Source organism: Heterodontus francisci, chromosome 15 (assembly GCF_036365525.1).
Source record: "Heterodontus francisci isolate sHetFra1 chromosome 15, sHetFra1.hap1, whole genome shotgun sequence".
Taxonomy (NCBI): domain Eukaryota; kingdom Metazoa; phylum Chordata; class Chondrichthyes; order Heterodontiformes; family Heterodontidae; genus Heterodontus; species Heterodontus francisci.
The window spans coordinates 969,422-983,647 of record NC_090385.1 but is presented as its reverse complement, the minus strand read 5'-3'; the positions used below and the strand labels follow the sequence as shown (position 1 = coordinate 983,647).

Genomic DNA, 14,226 nt, shown 5'->3' with positions numbered 1-14,226 from the left:
CCAGCTCACCTCTGATCCCATGTGACTTCAATTGATAATTGAACATGTGGCTGGAGAATTGATGTAGGAGGGAGGGCATCAGATTTCTGAGACATTGGGACTGGTTCTGGGGCAGATGGGACCTGTACAAGATGGACAGGTTACACCTTAACAGGACCGGAACAAATATCATCGAGAGATACAGCACTGAAACAGGCCCTTCGGCCCACCAAGTTCATTCTGGCCAACAACCACCCATTTATACTAATCCTACATTAATACCATATTCCCTACCACATCCCCACCATTCTCCAACCTACACTAGAGGTAATTTACAATCGCCAATTGACCTATCAACCTGCAAGTCTTTGGCTGTGGGAGGAAACCGGAGCACCCAGTGGAAACTCACACAGTCACAGGGAGAACTTGCAAACTCCGCACAGGTAGTACCCAGAACCGAACCCAGGTCGCTGGAGCTGTGAGGCTGTGGTGCTAACCACTGCGCCACTGTGCCGCCCTCACAGGGAGATTTGCTAATGCTGTTGTGGAGGGTTTAAACTAGCTTGTCCAGGGGATGGGTACCTGAGGGGTAGCTCAAATTTGAAGGAAGTAAAGCTGGTATCAGGAGGTGGAAAAGTAGCAAGTGACATTAGAAGGCAGGCGAAACAAAGGCGAGCATCAACTAGGCTTAGAATGCAGAAAAATGTCAAGAAGACAAGGTTAAGGGCACTTTACCTGAATGCACGCAGCATTTGCAACAAGATAGATGATTTAAAGGCACAAATAGAGGTAAATGGGTATGATCTAATTGCCATTTCAAAACGTGGCGACAAGGTGACCAAGACTGGGAACTGAATATTAAAAGATATTCGACATTTAGGAAGGACAGGCAAAAAGAAAAAAGAGGTGGTGTTGCGTTGATAATAAGGGATGGGATCAGTACATTAGTAAGGGAGGATCTCAGATCGGAAGAATAAAATGTGGAATCTGTTTGGGTGGAGCTAAGAAACTACAAGGGGCAGCAAACATTGGTAGGTGTTGTTTATAGGCCGCCAAACAGTAGCGGTTGTGTGGGGCATGGTATTAATCAGGAGATTAGAGAAGTATGTGGCATAGGTAATACAGAAACCATGGGTGAATTCAATCTGCACATCAACTGGGTAAACCTAATGAAAACTAATGCTGTGGAGGACGAGTTTCTGGAGTGTGTTAGGGTTGGTTTTCTAGAGAAGTATGTTGAGGAACCGACTAGAGAACAGGCTATCAGATCAAGTATTATGTAATGGGAAAAGGCTAATTAATAATCTTGTTGTAAAAGAACCTTGAGGGATGAGTGACCATAATATGATATAATTTTACATTATATTTGAAAGTGAGGTCGTTCAATCTAAAGCCAGGGTGGTAAATTTGAACAAAAGAAAATATGAATTGGCTGAGGTGGATTGGGAAAATACATTAAGAGGTATGACAGTGCATTGGCAATGGATAGTCTTTAAAGAGTTATTACGTGATTTGCAGCAACTATACATTCCTTCAAGGCACAAAAACCCCAAAAGAGAAGTCAGTCAACTATGGCTAACAAAGGACATTTAAGGATTGTATAAGATTAAAAGAAAAGACCGATAAAGTTGCCACTTACCTTCCGGGACAGCAGCAGAGAGGAGCGGACCTGCGGGAAGAACACGGAGTAAGTACTGGATAAATAGAGCCCGAGGATCCCAGTCTAGATCACTTACCTTCAGGGAGAGCAGCTGAGAGGAGCGGACCTGTGGGAAGAGCACGGTGCGGGCAGCCGATAAATACAGCCCGAGGATCGCAGCTTACAGCACTTCACTTCCAGGAGAGTGGAGTGGACAGGAATCCAGGCGTGCCGGAGTTTGAAAACAAACTGAGCTGTGACATATACCAAAATTCGGCAGGAGCTGGGGAATGTAGATTGGGAGCAGCTGTTTGAAGATAAATCCACATTTGATATGGGGAGGCTTTTAAAGAGAGGTTGATTAGCGTGCAGGAGAGACATGTTCCTGTGAAAATGAGGGATAGAAATGGCAAGATTAGGGAACCATGGATGACAGGTGAAATTGTGAGACTAACTAAGAGGAAAAAGGAAGCATACATAAGTTCTAGGAGGCTGAAGAAAGACGAAGCTTTGAAAGAATATCGGGAATGTAGGACCAATCTGAAACGAGGAATTAAGAGGGCTAAAAGGGGTCATGAAATATCTTTAGCAAACAGGGTTAAGGAGAATCCCAAAGCCTTTTATTCATATATAAGGAGCAAGAGGGTAACTAGAGAAAGGATTGGCCCACTCAAGGACAAAGGAGGAAAGTTATGCGTGGAGTCAGAGAAAATGGGTGAGATTCTAAACGAGTACTTTGCATCGGTATTCACCGAGGAGAGGGACATGAAGGATGTTGAAGTTAGGAACAGATGTTTGATTACTCCAGGTCAAGTCGGCATAAGGAGGGAGGAAGTGTTGGGTATTCTAAAAGGCATTAAGGTGGACAAGTCCCCAGGTTCGGATGGGATCTATCCCAGGTTACTGTGGGAAGCGAGAGACGAAATAGCTGGGGCCTTAACAGATATCTTTGCAGCATCCTTAAACACGGGTGAGGTCCCGGAGGACTGGAGAATTGCTAATGTTGTCCCCTTGTTTAAGAAGGGTAGCAGGGATAATCCAGGTAATTATAGACCGGTGAGCCTGACGTCAGTGGTAGGGAAGCTGCTGGAGAAGTTACTGAGGGATAGGATCTATTCCCATTTGGAAGAAAATGGGCTTATCAGTGATAGGCAACATGGTTTTGTGCAGGGAAGGTCATGTCTTACCAACTTAATAGAATTCTTTGAGGAAGTGACAAAGTTGATTGATGAGGGAAGGGCTGTAGATGTCATATACATGGACTTCAGTAAAGCGTTTGATAAGGTTCCCCATGGTAGGCTGATGGAGAAAGTGAAGGCGCATGGGGTCCAAGGTGTACTAGCTAGATGGATAAAGAACTGGCTGGGCAACAGGAGACAGAGAGTAGTAGTGGAAGGGAGTTTCTCAAAATGGAGACGTGTGACCAGTGGTGTTCCACAGGGATCCGTGCTGGGACCACTGTTGTTTGTGATATACATTAATGATTTGGAGGAAAGTATAGGTGGTCTGATTAGCAAGTTTGCAGACGACACTAAGATTGGTGGAGTAGCAGATAGTGAAGGGGACTGTCAGAGAATACAGCAGAATATAGATAGACTGGAGAGTTGGGCAGAGAAATGGCAGATGGAGTTCAATCAGGGCAAATGCGAGGTGATGCATTTTGGAAGATCCAATTCAAGAGTGAACTATACAGTAAATGGAAAAGTCCTGGGGAAAATTGATGTACAGAGAGATTTGGGTGTTCAGGTCCATTGTTCCCTGAAGGTAGCAACGCAGGTCAATAGAGTGGTCAAGAAGGCATACGGCATGCTTTCCTTCATCGGACGGGGTAGTGAGTACAAGAGTTGGCAGGTCATGTTACAGTTGTATAGGACGTTGGTTCGGCCACATTTGGAATACTGCGTGCAGTTCTGGTCGCCACATTACCAAAAGGATGTAGATGCTTTGGAGAGGGTGCAGAGGAGGTTCACCAGGATGTTGCCTGGTATGGAGGGCGCTAGCTATGAAGAGAGGTTGAGTAGATTAGGATTATTTTCATTAGAAAGACGGAGTTTAATGGGGGACCTGATTGAGGTGTACAAAATCATGAGAGGTATAGTCAGGTTGGATAGCAAGAAGCTTTTTCCCAGAGTGGGGGATTCAATTACAAGGGGTCACGAGTTCAAAGTAAAAGGGGAAAAGTTTAGGGGGGATATGTGTGGAAAGTTCTTTACGCAGAGGGTGGTGGGTGCCTGGAACGTGTTGCCAGCGGAGGTGGTAGACGCGGGCACGATAGCGTCTTTTAAGATGTATCTAGACAGATACATGAATGGGCAGGAAGTAAAGAGATACAGACCCTTAGAAAATAGGCGTCATGTTTAGATAGAGGATCTGGATCGGTGCAGGCTTGGAGGGCCGAAGGGCCTGTTCCTGTGCTGTAATTTTCTTTGTTTTTTTTTATCACAGGAAAGCTGCAAGGTGATTGGTTGGTGAGTAACTGCTGTTAGGGAATAACTCTAAATAGCTGAGTTAGTATTTTACTGTTAGGGTGTGTGTAAATAGCTTAATAAGGAACAAGTGAGTAGCTGCTTTTTTTTTGAATAAGGTTTATTTTAACTAGTGAACTGTATTGATCTTTAGTAGGATTTATCTGTACTAGTAAGGTTTTATTAATTCTAAGCTGTTGCAGTATTGGTAAGGTTTTTTATTAGTAGCAAAGGGTCAACTAATAAATAAAGGAATGGAAGGGTTGCTTCAACCTCAAGAGTGCACCTCCTGTGCATGTGGGAGCTCCAGGATACTTCCTGTAACCTGGAGAACCATTTGTGCAGGAAGCGTCGTTAATTGCAGCAGCTTGAGCTCCGGGATTTGGAACTTGAGTGGCAGCTGGCAACACTGCAGTGACGAGACCTAGGTGGATAGCACATTTATAGATGTGGCCACCCCACAGCTTAAGAGTATGCAGGGAGAGAGGGAATGGGTGACCACCAGACAGTCAAAAAGAATCAGGCAGGTAGTGCAGGAGACCCCTGAGTGCATCTCACTCTCCAACAGGTATTCAGTTCTGAATAGTGAGGACAGTGATGCTTCACCTGGAGAGTGCAGCCAGAGCCAAGTCCATGACACCACAGGTGGCTCAGCTGCACAGTGGGTTACAGGGAAGACTGGAAGAGCCATAGTGATAGGTGATTCAATAGTCAGGGGAACAGACAGGCATTTCTGTGGCTGCAGACGTGAATCCAGGATGGTGTGTTGCCTCCCTGGTTCCAGGGTCAAGGATGTCACTGAGCGGCTGCAGAGCATCCTGAAGGGGGAGGGTGAACAGCCAGCAGTTGTGGTCCACATCGGAACCACCGACATAGGTAAAAAGAAGGATGTGATCTTGCAGTCAGAATTTAGGGAGCTAAGTAAGAAATTAGCAAGCAGGACCTCAAAAGTAGTAATCTCCTGATTACTTCCAGTGCCACGTGCAAGTGGGTATAGAAAGAGAAGGATAAGACAGATGAATGCGTGGCTGGAAAGATGGTGCAGGAGGGAGGGCTTCAGATTCCTGGGACAATGGGACCGGCTCTGGGGGAGATAGGACCTGTACAGGCTAGACGGGTTGCACCTGAACATAGCCGGGACTGAGTTCCTTGCGGGACGTTTTACTAGTGCTGTTGAGGTGGATTTAAACTAGTTTGGCAAGGGGATGGGGACCTTAGGGTAGACTCAGCTGGGACAAAATCAGAAATGAAAATGGAAGGCAGAAAATTAATGAATGAGTCTGGAAGACAGAGGAAACAAAGGTTAGAAAATCAAAAAAGAGTTTGGCAGTGCTCAAGGGTATCTATTTCAATGCAAGGAGTATAGTAAATAAAGCAGATGAGCTGAGGGCACAGATAGACACGTGGCAGTATGATATCACAGCTATTACAGGATCATGGCTTAAGGAGGGACAGGAATGGCAGCTCAACGTCCCTGGTTACAGGGTTTTCAGACGCGATAGGGAGGGGGATAAGACAGGAGGGGGAGTGGCAATTATGGTCAAGGGAACTATTACAGCTGTGAGGAGGGATGAAATGTTGGAAGGTTCATCAAATGAGGCCATATGGATTGAGCTAAGGAACAAAAAAGGGGCAATCACACTGCTGGGAGTGTACTATAGACCCCCAAACAGTCAGAGGGAGATAGAAGAGCAGATATGCAGGCAAATCTCTGAAGTGCAAAAACAATAGGGCAGTAATAGTCGGGGATTTTAACAACCCCAATATTAACTGGGATAGTTTTAGTGTGAAAGGAATTGAGGGAGCAGAATTCTTGAGGTGCATTCAGGAGAACTTTTTTGCCCAGCATGTAGCAAGTTCAACAAGAGAGGGCACAGTGTTAGACTTAGTTTTAGGAAATGAAGCTGGACAGGTGGAAGGAGTGGCAGAGGGAGAGCATTTTGGTGATAGTGATCATAATTCAGTCAGTTTTAACAAAATTATGGAAAAGGACAGAGATAGAACAGGAGTTAGAGTTCTCAATTGGGGCAAGGCCAATTTTACTAAACTGAGGAGTGATTTAGTGAAAGTGGACTGGAAACAGCTACTTGAAGGTAAATCAGTGTCAGAGCAGTGGGAGGCATTCAAAGGGGAGATTCAAGTGGCTCAGAATAAACATGTTCCCACAAAGAAAAAGGGTGAGACGGCCAAATCTAGATCCCTATGGATGTCAAGGAGTTTTTTTAAATTAATTTTTATTATTATTTATTTTTGAACAAGGGTTTTTTAAATTCATTCATGGGCTGTGGGCTTCACTGGCTAGGCCAGCATTTATTGCCCATCTCTAATTGCCCTTGAGAAGGTGATGGTGAGCTGCCTTTTTGAACCGCTGCAGTCCATGTGAGGTAGGTTCACCCACAGTGCTGTTAGGAAGGGAGTTCCAGGAGTTTGACCCAGCGACAGTGAAGGAACGGCGATATAGTTCCAAGTCAGGATGGAGGTGGTGGTGTTCCCATGCATTTGCTGCCCTTGTCCTTCTCGTTGGTAGAGGTCATGGGTTTGGAAGGTGCTGTCTAAGGAACCTTGGTGCATTGCTGCAGTGCATCTTGTAGATGGTACGCACTGCTGCCAGTGTGCGTCGGTGGTGGAGGGAGTGAATGCTTGTGGATGGGTTCAATCAAGCGGACTGCTTTGTCGAGCTTCTTGAGTGTTGTTGGAGCTGCACCCATCCAGGCAAGTGGAGAGTATTCCATCACACTCCTGACTTGTGCCTTGTAGATGGTGGACAGGCTTTGGGGAGTCAGGAGGTGAATTACTCACCTACAGTGTAAGATAAGACAGAAAAGGAAAGCTTATGTTCGACACCGAGAACTCAATACTACAGAAAGCCGAGAGGAGTACGGAACATGGAGGGGTGAAATCAAAAAGGAAATTAGGAAAGCAAAGAGAGGGCATGAAAGAATATTGGCAAGCAAAATCGAGGTGGACCCAAAGATGTTTTATCAATACATTAAGAGTAAGAGGAGGAGAGAGTCGGGCCCATAAAAGACCAAAAAGCTAACCTATGTATAGGAGTGGAAGTTATTGGTATGGCTCTTAATGATTATTTTGCATCTGTGTTTACAAAAGAGGGGAATGATGCAGATATTGTAGTTAAGGAAGAAGTATGTGAAGTATTGGATGTGATAAACATAGGGAGAGAAGAACTATTAATGGGATTAGCATCCTTGAAAGTTGATAAATCACCAGGGCCAGATGAAATGTATCCTAGTCCGTTGAAAGAAGCAATAGAGGAAATAGCAAAGGGTCTGACCATCATTTTCCAATCCTCACTGGATACAGGTGTGGTGCCGCAGGATTGGAGAACTGCTAACGTTGTACCTCTGTTTAAAAAGGGAGCGAAGGATAGACCGAATAATTACAGGCCAGTCAGTCCAACCTTAGGTGTGGGCAAATTATTGGAATCTATTGAGACAAGATAAACTTAACCTGAGGACCAGAGCGGCAGCTACCCGCATTACAGAGCTGGAGCTTCAGGTGGATTCACTGGAGCATCCGAGATGCTGAGATGGTCACACAGCAGGCAAATGCTGCAAAGGCAGGAAGAGAATGGGTGACCACCAGGCAGAGTAGAGGAAGGCAGATAGTGCAGGAGTCCCCTGTGACCATTCCCCTCTCTAACAGATATACCACTTTGGATATCTTTGGAGGAGATGGCTCAGGGGAAAGCAGAAAGAGCCAAGTTCATGGCACCTTAGGTAGCTGTGCTGCACAGGAGGGGAGGAAGAAGAGTGGCAGGGCTATGGTGATAGGGGATTCAATCGTGAGGGGAACAGACAGGCGTTTCTGCGGCTGCGAAAGAGACTCCAGGATGGTATGTTGCCTCCTTGATGCTAGGGTCAAGGATGTCTCTGAGCGGCTGCAGAGCATTCTGAGGGGGGAGGGCGAGCAGACGGTTGTCGTGGTACATATCGGTACCAACGACATAGGTTTAAAAAAAAGGGATGAGGTCCTACAAGCTGAATATAGGGAGTTAGGACAAAAATTAAAAAGTAGGATCTCAAAGGTAGTAATCTCAGGATTACTACCAGTGCCACATGCTAGCGAGAGCAGAAATAACAGGATATATCAGATGAATACGTGGTTGGAGAAATGGTGTAGGGGGGAGGGATTCAGATTCCTGGAACATTTGGACTGGTTCTGGGGAAGGTGGGACCAGGACAAGCTGGACGGGTTGTATCTGGGCAGGACCAGGACCAATATCCTCGGGGGGGGGGGGGGGGGGGGGTGGTGGGGGAGGTCTTTGCTAGTGCTGTAGGGGAGGGTTTAAAGTAGAATGGCAGGGGGATGGGAATCTGAGCAGGGAGACAGAGGAGGGGGAAACAAGGATAGAAATGAAAGACAGAAAGGTAAGAAGCAAAAGTGGAAGGCTGAGAAAACAGGGGCGAGAAACAAATGGGGCCATCGTGCAAAATAAAGCTAAGATGACTAACAATGTTAAAAAGACAAGTCTAAAGACATTGTGTCTTAATGTGCAGAGCATTCGCAATAAGGTAGATGAATTAACAGCGCAAATAGATATAAACGGTTATGATATAGTAGTGATTACAGAGACATGGCTGCAGGGTGACTAAGTATGGGAACTGAACATCCAGGGGTATTCAGTATTGAGGAAGGACAGGCAAAAAGGGAAAGGAGGAGAGGTAGTGTTAGTAAAGGAGGAAATCAAAGCAATAATGAGGAAGAATATTGGCTCGGAAAATCATGATGTGGAATCTGTATGGGTGGAGCTAAGAAACACCAAGGGGCAGAAAATGTTGATAGAAACATAGAAAATAGGAGCAGGAGTAGGCCATTCGGCCCTTCAGGCCTGCTCCGCCATTCATTATGATCATGGCTGATCAGCCAACTCAGTAGCCTGTTCCGGCTTTCCCCCCATACCCTTTGATCCCTTTAGACCCAAGAGCTATGTCCAACTCCTTCTTGAAAACATTTAATGTTTTGGCCTCAGGTGCTTTCTGTGGTAGTGAATTCCACAGGCTCACCAGTCTCTGCGTGAAGATATTTCTCCTCATCTCAGTCTGGAAAGGTTTACCCCGTATCCTTAGACTATGACCCCTGGTTCTGGACTCCCCCACCATTGGGAACATCCTTCCTGCATCTACCCTGTCAAGTCCTGTTAGAATTTTATAGGTTTCTAGGAGATCCCCCTTCACTCTTCTGAACGCCAGCGAATATAATCCTAACCGACTCAATCTCTCCTCATATGTCAGTCCCGCCATCCCAGGAATCAGTCTGGTAAACCTTTGCTGCATTCCCTCTATAGCAAGAACATCCTTCCTCTGATCAGGAGACCAAAACTGCACACAATATTCCAGGTGTGGCCTTACTAAGGCCCTGTATAATTGCAGCAAGACATTCCTGCTCCTGTACTCGAATCCTCTCGCTATGAAGGCCAACATACCATTTGCCTTTTTTACCACCTGTTGCACCTGCATGCTTACCTTCAGCGACTGGTGTACGAGAACACCCAGGTCTCGTTGCATATTCCCCTCTCTCAGTTTATAGCCATTCAGATAATAATCTGCCTTCCTGTTTTTGCTACCAAAGTGGATAACCTCACATTTATCCACATTATACTGCATCTGCCATGCATTTGCCCACTCACTCAACTTGTCCAAATCACCCTGAAGCCTCTCTGCATCCTCCTCACAACTCACTTTCCCACCCAGTTTTGTGTCATCTGCAAATTTAAAGATATTACATTTAGTTCCATCATCTAAATCATTAATGTATATTGTGAATAGCTGGGTTCCCAGCACCAATCCCTGCGGTCACCTACTAGTCACTGCCTGCCATTCGGAAAAAGAGCCTTTATCCCTACCCTTTTTTCCTGTCCGCCAATCAATTTTCTATCCATCGCAATACACTACAGCGGCACAGCGGCGCAGTGGTTAGCATCGCAGCCTCACAGCTCCAGCAACCCGGGTTCGGTTCTGGGTACTGCCTGTACGGAGTTTGCAAGTTTGTGACTGCGTGGGTTTCTGTCGGGTGCTCCAGTGTCCTCCCACATGCCAAAGACTTGGGGTCGATAGGTAAATTGGCCATTGTAAAAATTGCCCCTAGTGTAGGTAGATGGTAGGAGAATTGAGGGAAGGTGGGGATGTTAGAGGGAAAATGGGATTCATGTCGGATTAGTATAGGATTAGTGGTTGATGGTCAGCAGGAAGTAGGTGGGCCGAAGGGCCTGTTTCGGTGCTGTATCTCTCTATGACTACCCCCAATCCCATGTGCTTTAATTTTACACGCTAATCTCTTATGTGGAACTTCGTCGAAAGCCTTCTGAAAATCCAAATAAACCACATCCAATGGCTCCTCCTCATCAACTCTACTAGTTACATCCTCGAAGAATTCTAGTGGATTTGTCAAGCATGATTTTCTTTTTCATAAATCCATGCTGACTCTGTGCGATTCTACCTCTGTTCTCCAAGTGCTCTGCTATAAAATCTTTGATAATGGACTCTAGAATTTTCCACACTGCCGACGTCAGGCTGACTGGTCTATAATTCCCTGCTTTCTCTCTACCTCCCTTTTTTAATAGTGGGTTTACATGAACTACCCTCCAATCTGTAGGAACTGTTCCAGAGTCTATAGAATCTTGGAAGATGACCACCAATGCATCCACTATTTCTAGGGCCACTTCCTTAAGTACTCTGGGATGCAGACCATCAGACCCTGGGGATTTATCGGAATTCAATCCCATCAATTTCCCCAAAACCATTTCTTTACTAATACTGATTTCTTTCAGTTCCTCTCTTTCATTAAGCTCTGTGTTTCCCAACAATTCTGGTATGATATTTGTGTCCTCCTTTGTGAAGACAGAATCAAAGTATGCATTTAGTTGGTCAGCCATTTCTTTGTTCCCCATAATAGATTCCCCTGTTTCTGACTGTAAGGGACCTACATTTGTCTTCATCAATCTTTTTCTCTTTACAGTTAGTTTTTATGTTTCCCGCAAGCTTGCTCTCGTATTCTATTTTCCCCTTCTTAATCAATGCCTTGGTCCTCCTTTGCTGAATTTTAAACTGTTCCCAATCCTCAGGTCTGTTGTTTTTCCTGGCAAATTTATATGCTTGGATCTAATGCTATCTCTAATTTCCCTTGTAAGCCATGGTTTGGCTACCTTTCCCGTTTTACCTTTGCGCCAGACAGGGATAAACAATTGTTGTAGTTCATCCATACGCTCTTTAAATGTTTGCCATTGCCTATCCACCGTCATCCCTTTAAGTAACGTTTCCCAATCCATCATGGCCAACTCACGCCTCATACCTTCGCAGTTTCCTTTCCTAAGATTCAGGACCCTAGTCTCAGAATCAACTACATCAGTCCCCATCTTGATGAGGAATTCTATCATATTATGGTCGCTCATCCCCAAGGGGTCTCACACAACTAAATTCCTTTCTCATTACACAATACCCAGTCTAGGATGGCCTGTTCTCTAGTTGGTTCCTCAACGTATTGGTCCAGAAAACCATCCCGTATGCACTCCAAGAATTCCTCCTCTACGGTGTTGTGACTAATTTGATTTGCCCAATCTATATGCAGATTAAAGTCACCCATAATTACAGATGCTCCTTTATCTATCACATGCACCTCTAATTCCCTGTTTAATGCCATTCCCAACATCACCACTACAGTTTGGGGGTCCATATACAACCCCCACTAATGTTTTTTGCCCCTTAGTGTTTCTCAGCTCTACCCATACACATTCCACATCGTCAGAGCGAATACCTTTCCTGACTATTGCGTTAATTTCCTCTTTAACCAGCAATGCAACTCTACCGCCTTTTGCTTTTTGTCTGTCCTTCCTAAATACTGAATATCCCTGGATGTTCATTTCCCATCCCTGGTCACCCTGCAGCCATGTCTCCATAATCCCGACCATATCATACCAGTTTACATCTATTTGCGGGATTAATTCATCCACTTTATTGCGAATGCTCTGCGCATTAAGGCACAAAGCTTTAAGTCTTGCCTTTTTAACATTACTTGTCCCCTTCCCAATATTTTTCACTGTGTCCCTGTTTGATTCTGGCCCTTGATTTCTCTGCCTATCACTTTTCTTATTCCCTTTACTGTCTTTTTTCTTGTCTTTGATCCCCCCTCCTCTGACTCCTTGCAAAGGTTCCCATCCCCCTGCCATTTTAGTTTGAACCCTCCCCAACCACTCTAGCAAATACCCCTGCTAGGACATCAGTCCCGGTTCTACCCAGGTGTAACCCGTCCAGTTTGTACTGGTCCGACCTCCCCTAGAACCGGTCCCAATGCCCCAGGAATATAAAACGCTCCCCCTCAATAGCAAACTATTGGGATCGAAGGCAGACAAGTCCCCAGGGCCTGATGGCCTACATCCTAAGGTCTTAAAGGAAGTGGCAGCGGAGATAGTGGATCCATAGGTTATAATATTCCAAAATTCCCTGGATGCGGGAAAGGTTCCAGTGGATTGGAAAAATGCTAATATAACGCCCTTATTCAAAAAGGGAGTGAGTCAGAAAGTAAGAAACTGTAGACCAGTTAGTTTAACATATGTTGTTGGGAAATTGTTAGAATCCATTATGAAGGAAGTAATTACAGGACATTTAGAAAGTCAAAATGCAATCCATCAGTCAGCATGGTTTTATGAAGGGTAAATCGTGTTTGACTAATTTTCCAGAGTGCTTCGAAGATGTAATAAATAAAGTGGATAATGGGGATCCTGTAGATGTAGTATATCTGGACTTATAGAAGGCATTTGATAAGGTTCCGCACAAAAGTTTAATACACAAGTAAGATCACATGGGCTTAGGGGCAATTTATTAGCTTGGATAGAGGATTGGCTAACCAACAGAAAACAGAGAGTCGGGATAAATGGGTCTTTTTCTGGTTGGCAAGATGTAACTAGTGGGGTGCCACAGGGTTTGGTCCTTGGGGCCCCAATTATTTACAATCTATATTAATGACTTGGATGCAGGGATAGAAGGTACTATAGCCAAATTTGCAGATGACACTAAAATAGGTGGGCTAGTAAGTTACAATAAAGAAATAAGAAATTTACAAATGGATATGGATAGGTTAGGTGAATGGGCCAAAATTTGGCAGATGGAGTTTAACATGGGCAAATGTGATATTATCCATTTTGGTCGGAAGAATAGAAAGGCAAATTATTATCTAAATGGAGAGAAACTTCAGAGTGCTTCAGTGCAGAGGGATCTGGGTGTCCTTGTGCATGAATCGCAGAAAACTAGTATGCGGATGCAGCAGGTAATAAGGAAGGCAAATGGAATTTTGGCATTTATTGTTAAAGGAATAGAGTATAAAAGTAGGGAAGCGTTGCTGCAACTGTACAAGGCATTAGTGAGACCGCACCTGGAGTACTGCGTACAGTTTTGGTCCTCTTACTTGAGGAAGGATGTAGTTGCAATGGAGGCAGTTCAGAGGAGGTTCACTGGATTGATTCCAGAGATGAGGGGTTTGTCTTATGAAGAGAGATTGAGCAGTTCAGGCCTTTTCTCTCTAGAGTTTATAAGATTGAGAGGAGATCTAATTGAGGTATATAAGATGATTAAGGGGATTGACAAAGTAGACGTAGAGAGGATGTTTCCTCTTGTGGGACAATCTAGAACGAGAGGTCATAGTTTCAGGATAAGGGGTAGCAGATCGAAAACAGAGATGAGGAGAAATTACTTCTCTCAAAGGGTCGTGAGTCTGTGGAATTCACTACCCCAGAGTGCGGTGGATGCTGGGACATTGAGTAATTTTAAGGAGGAGATAGACAGATTTTTAATTAGTAATGGGTTGTAGGGTTATGGAGAACGGGCAGGAAAGTGGAGTTGAGGCCGAGATGAGATCAGTCATGATCGTATTGAATGGCAGAGCAGGCTCGAGGGGCTGAATTGCCTCCTACTGCTCCTAGTTCTTATGTTCTTATGTTTCTGCAGGTGAATAAACAGTGAGGAGAGATCCAACTCCAGCAAATTCATCATGCCGTTTCCTTTTGTTAAATCTCATAAAACTCCTGTCGAGATTGTGAGAAACCTAAAGGAGAACATGGCAATATTAGAAAAACGAGATCCTTCAGAATATAGAAAAGCTGAAAAGGTATGCACGATTGAGGGAAATGTATTG

General features: G+C 44.7%; 1 protein-coding gene across 1 annotated transcript in view; it reads left to right on the top strand.

The window, feature by feature from the left end:
• Positions 1–14,226, top strand: part of LOC137377458 (calcium-binding protein 39-like) — a 147,932-nt gene that overhangs the window by 29,528 nt on the left and 104,178 nt on the right. The window contains exon 2 of the mRNA XM_068047050.1: positions 14,040–14,199. Coding sequence (XP_067903151.1) covers positions 14,083–14,199 — 117 coding nt within the window. The 5' untranslated portion in view covers positions 14,040–14,082. The remainder of the gene's footprint in view (positions 1–14,039; positions 14,200–14,226) is intronic.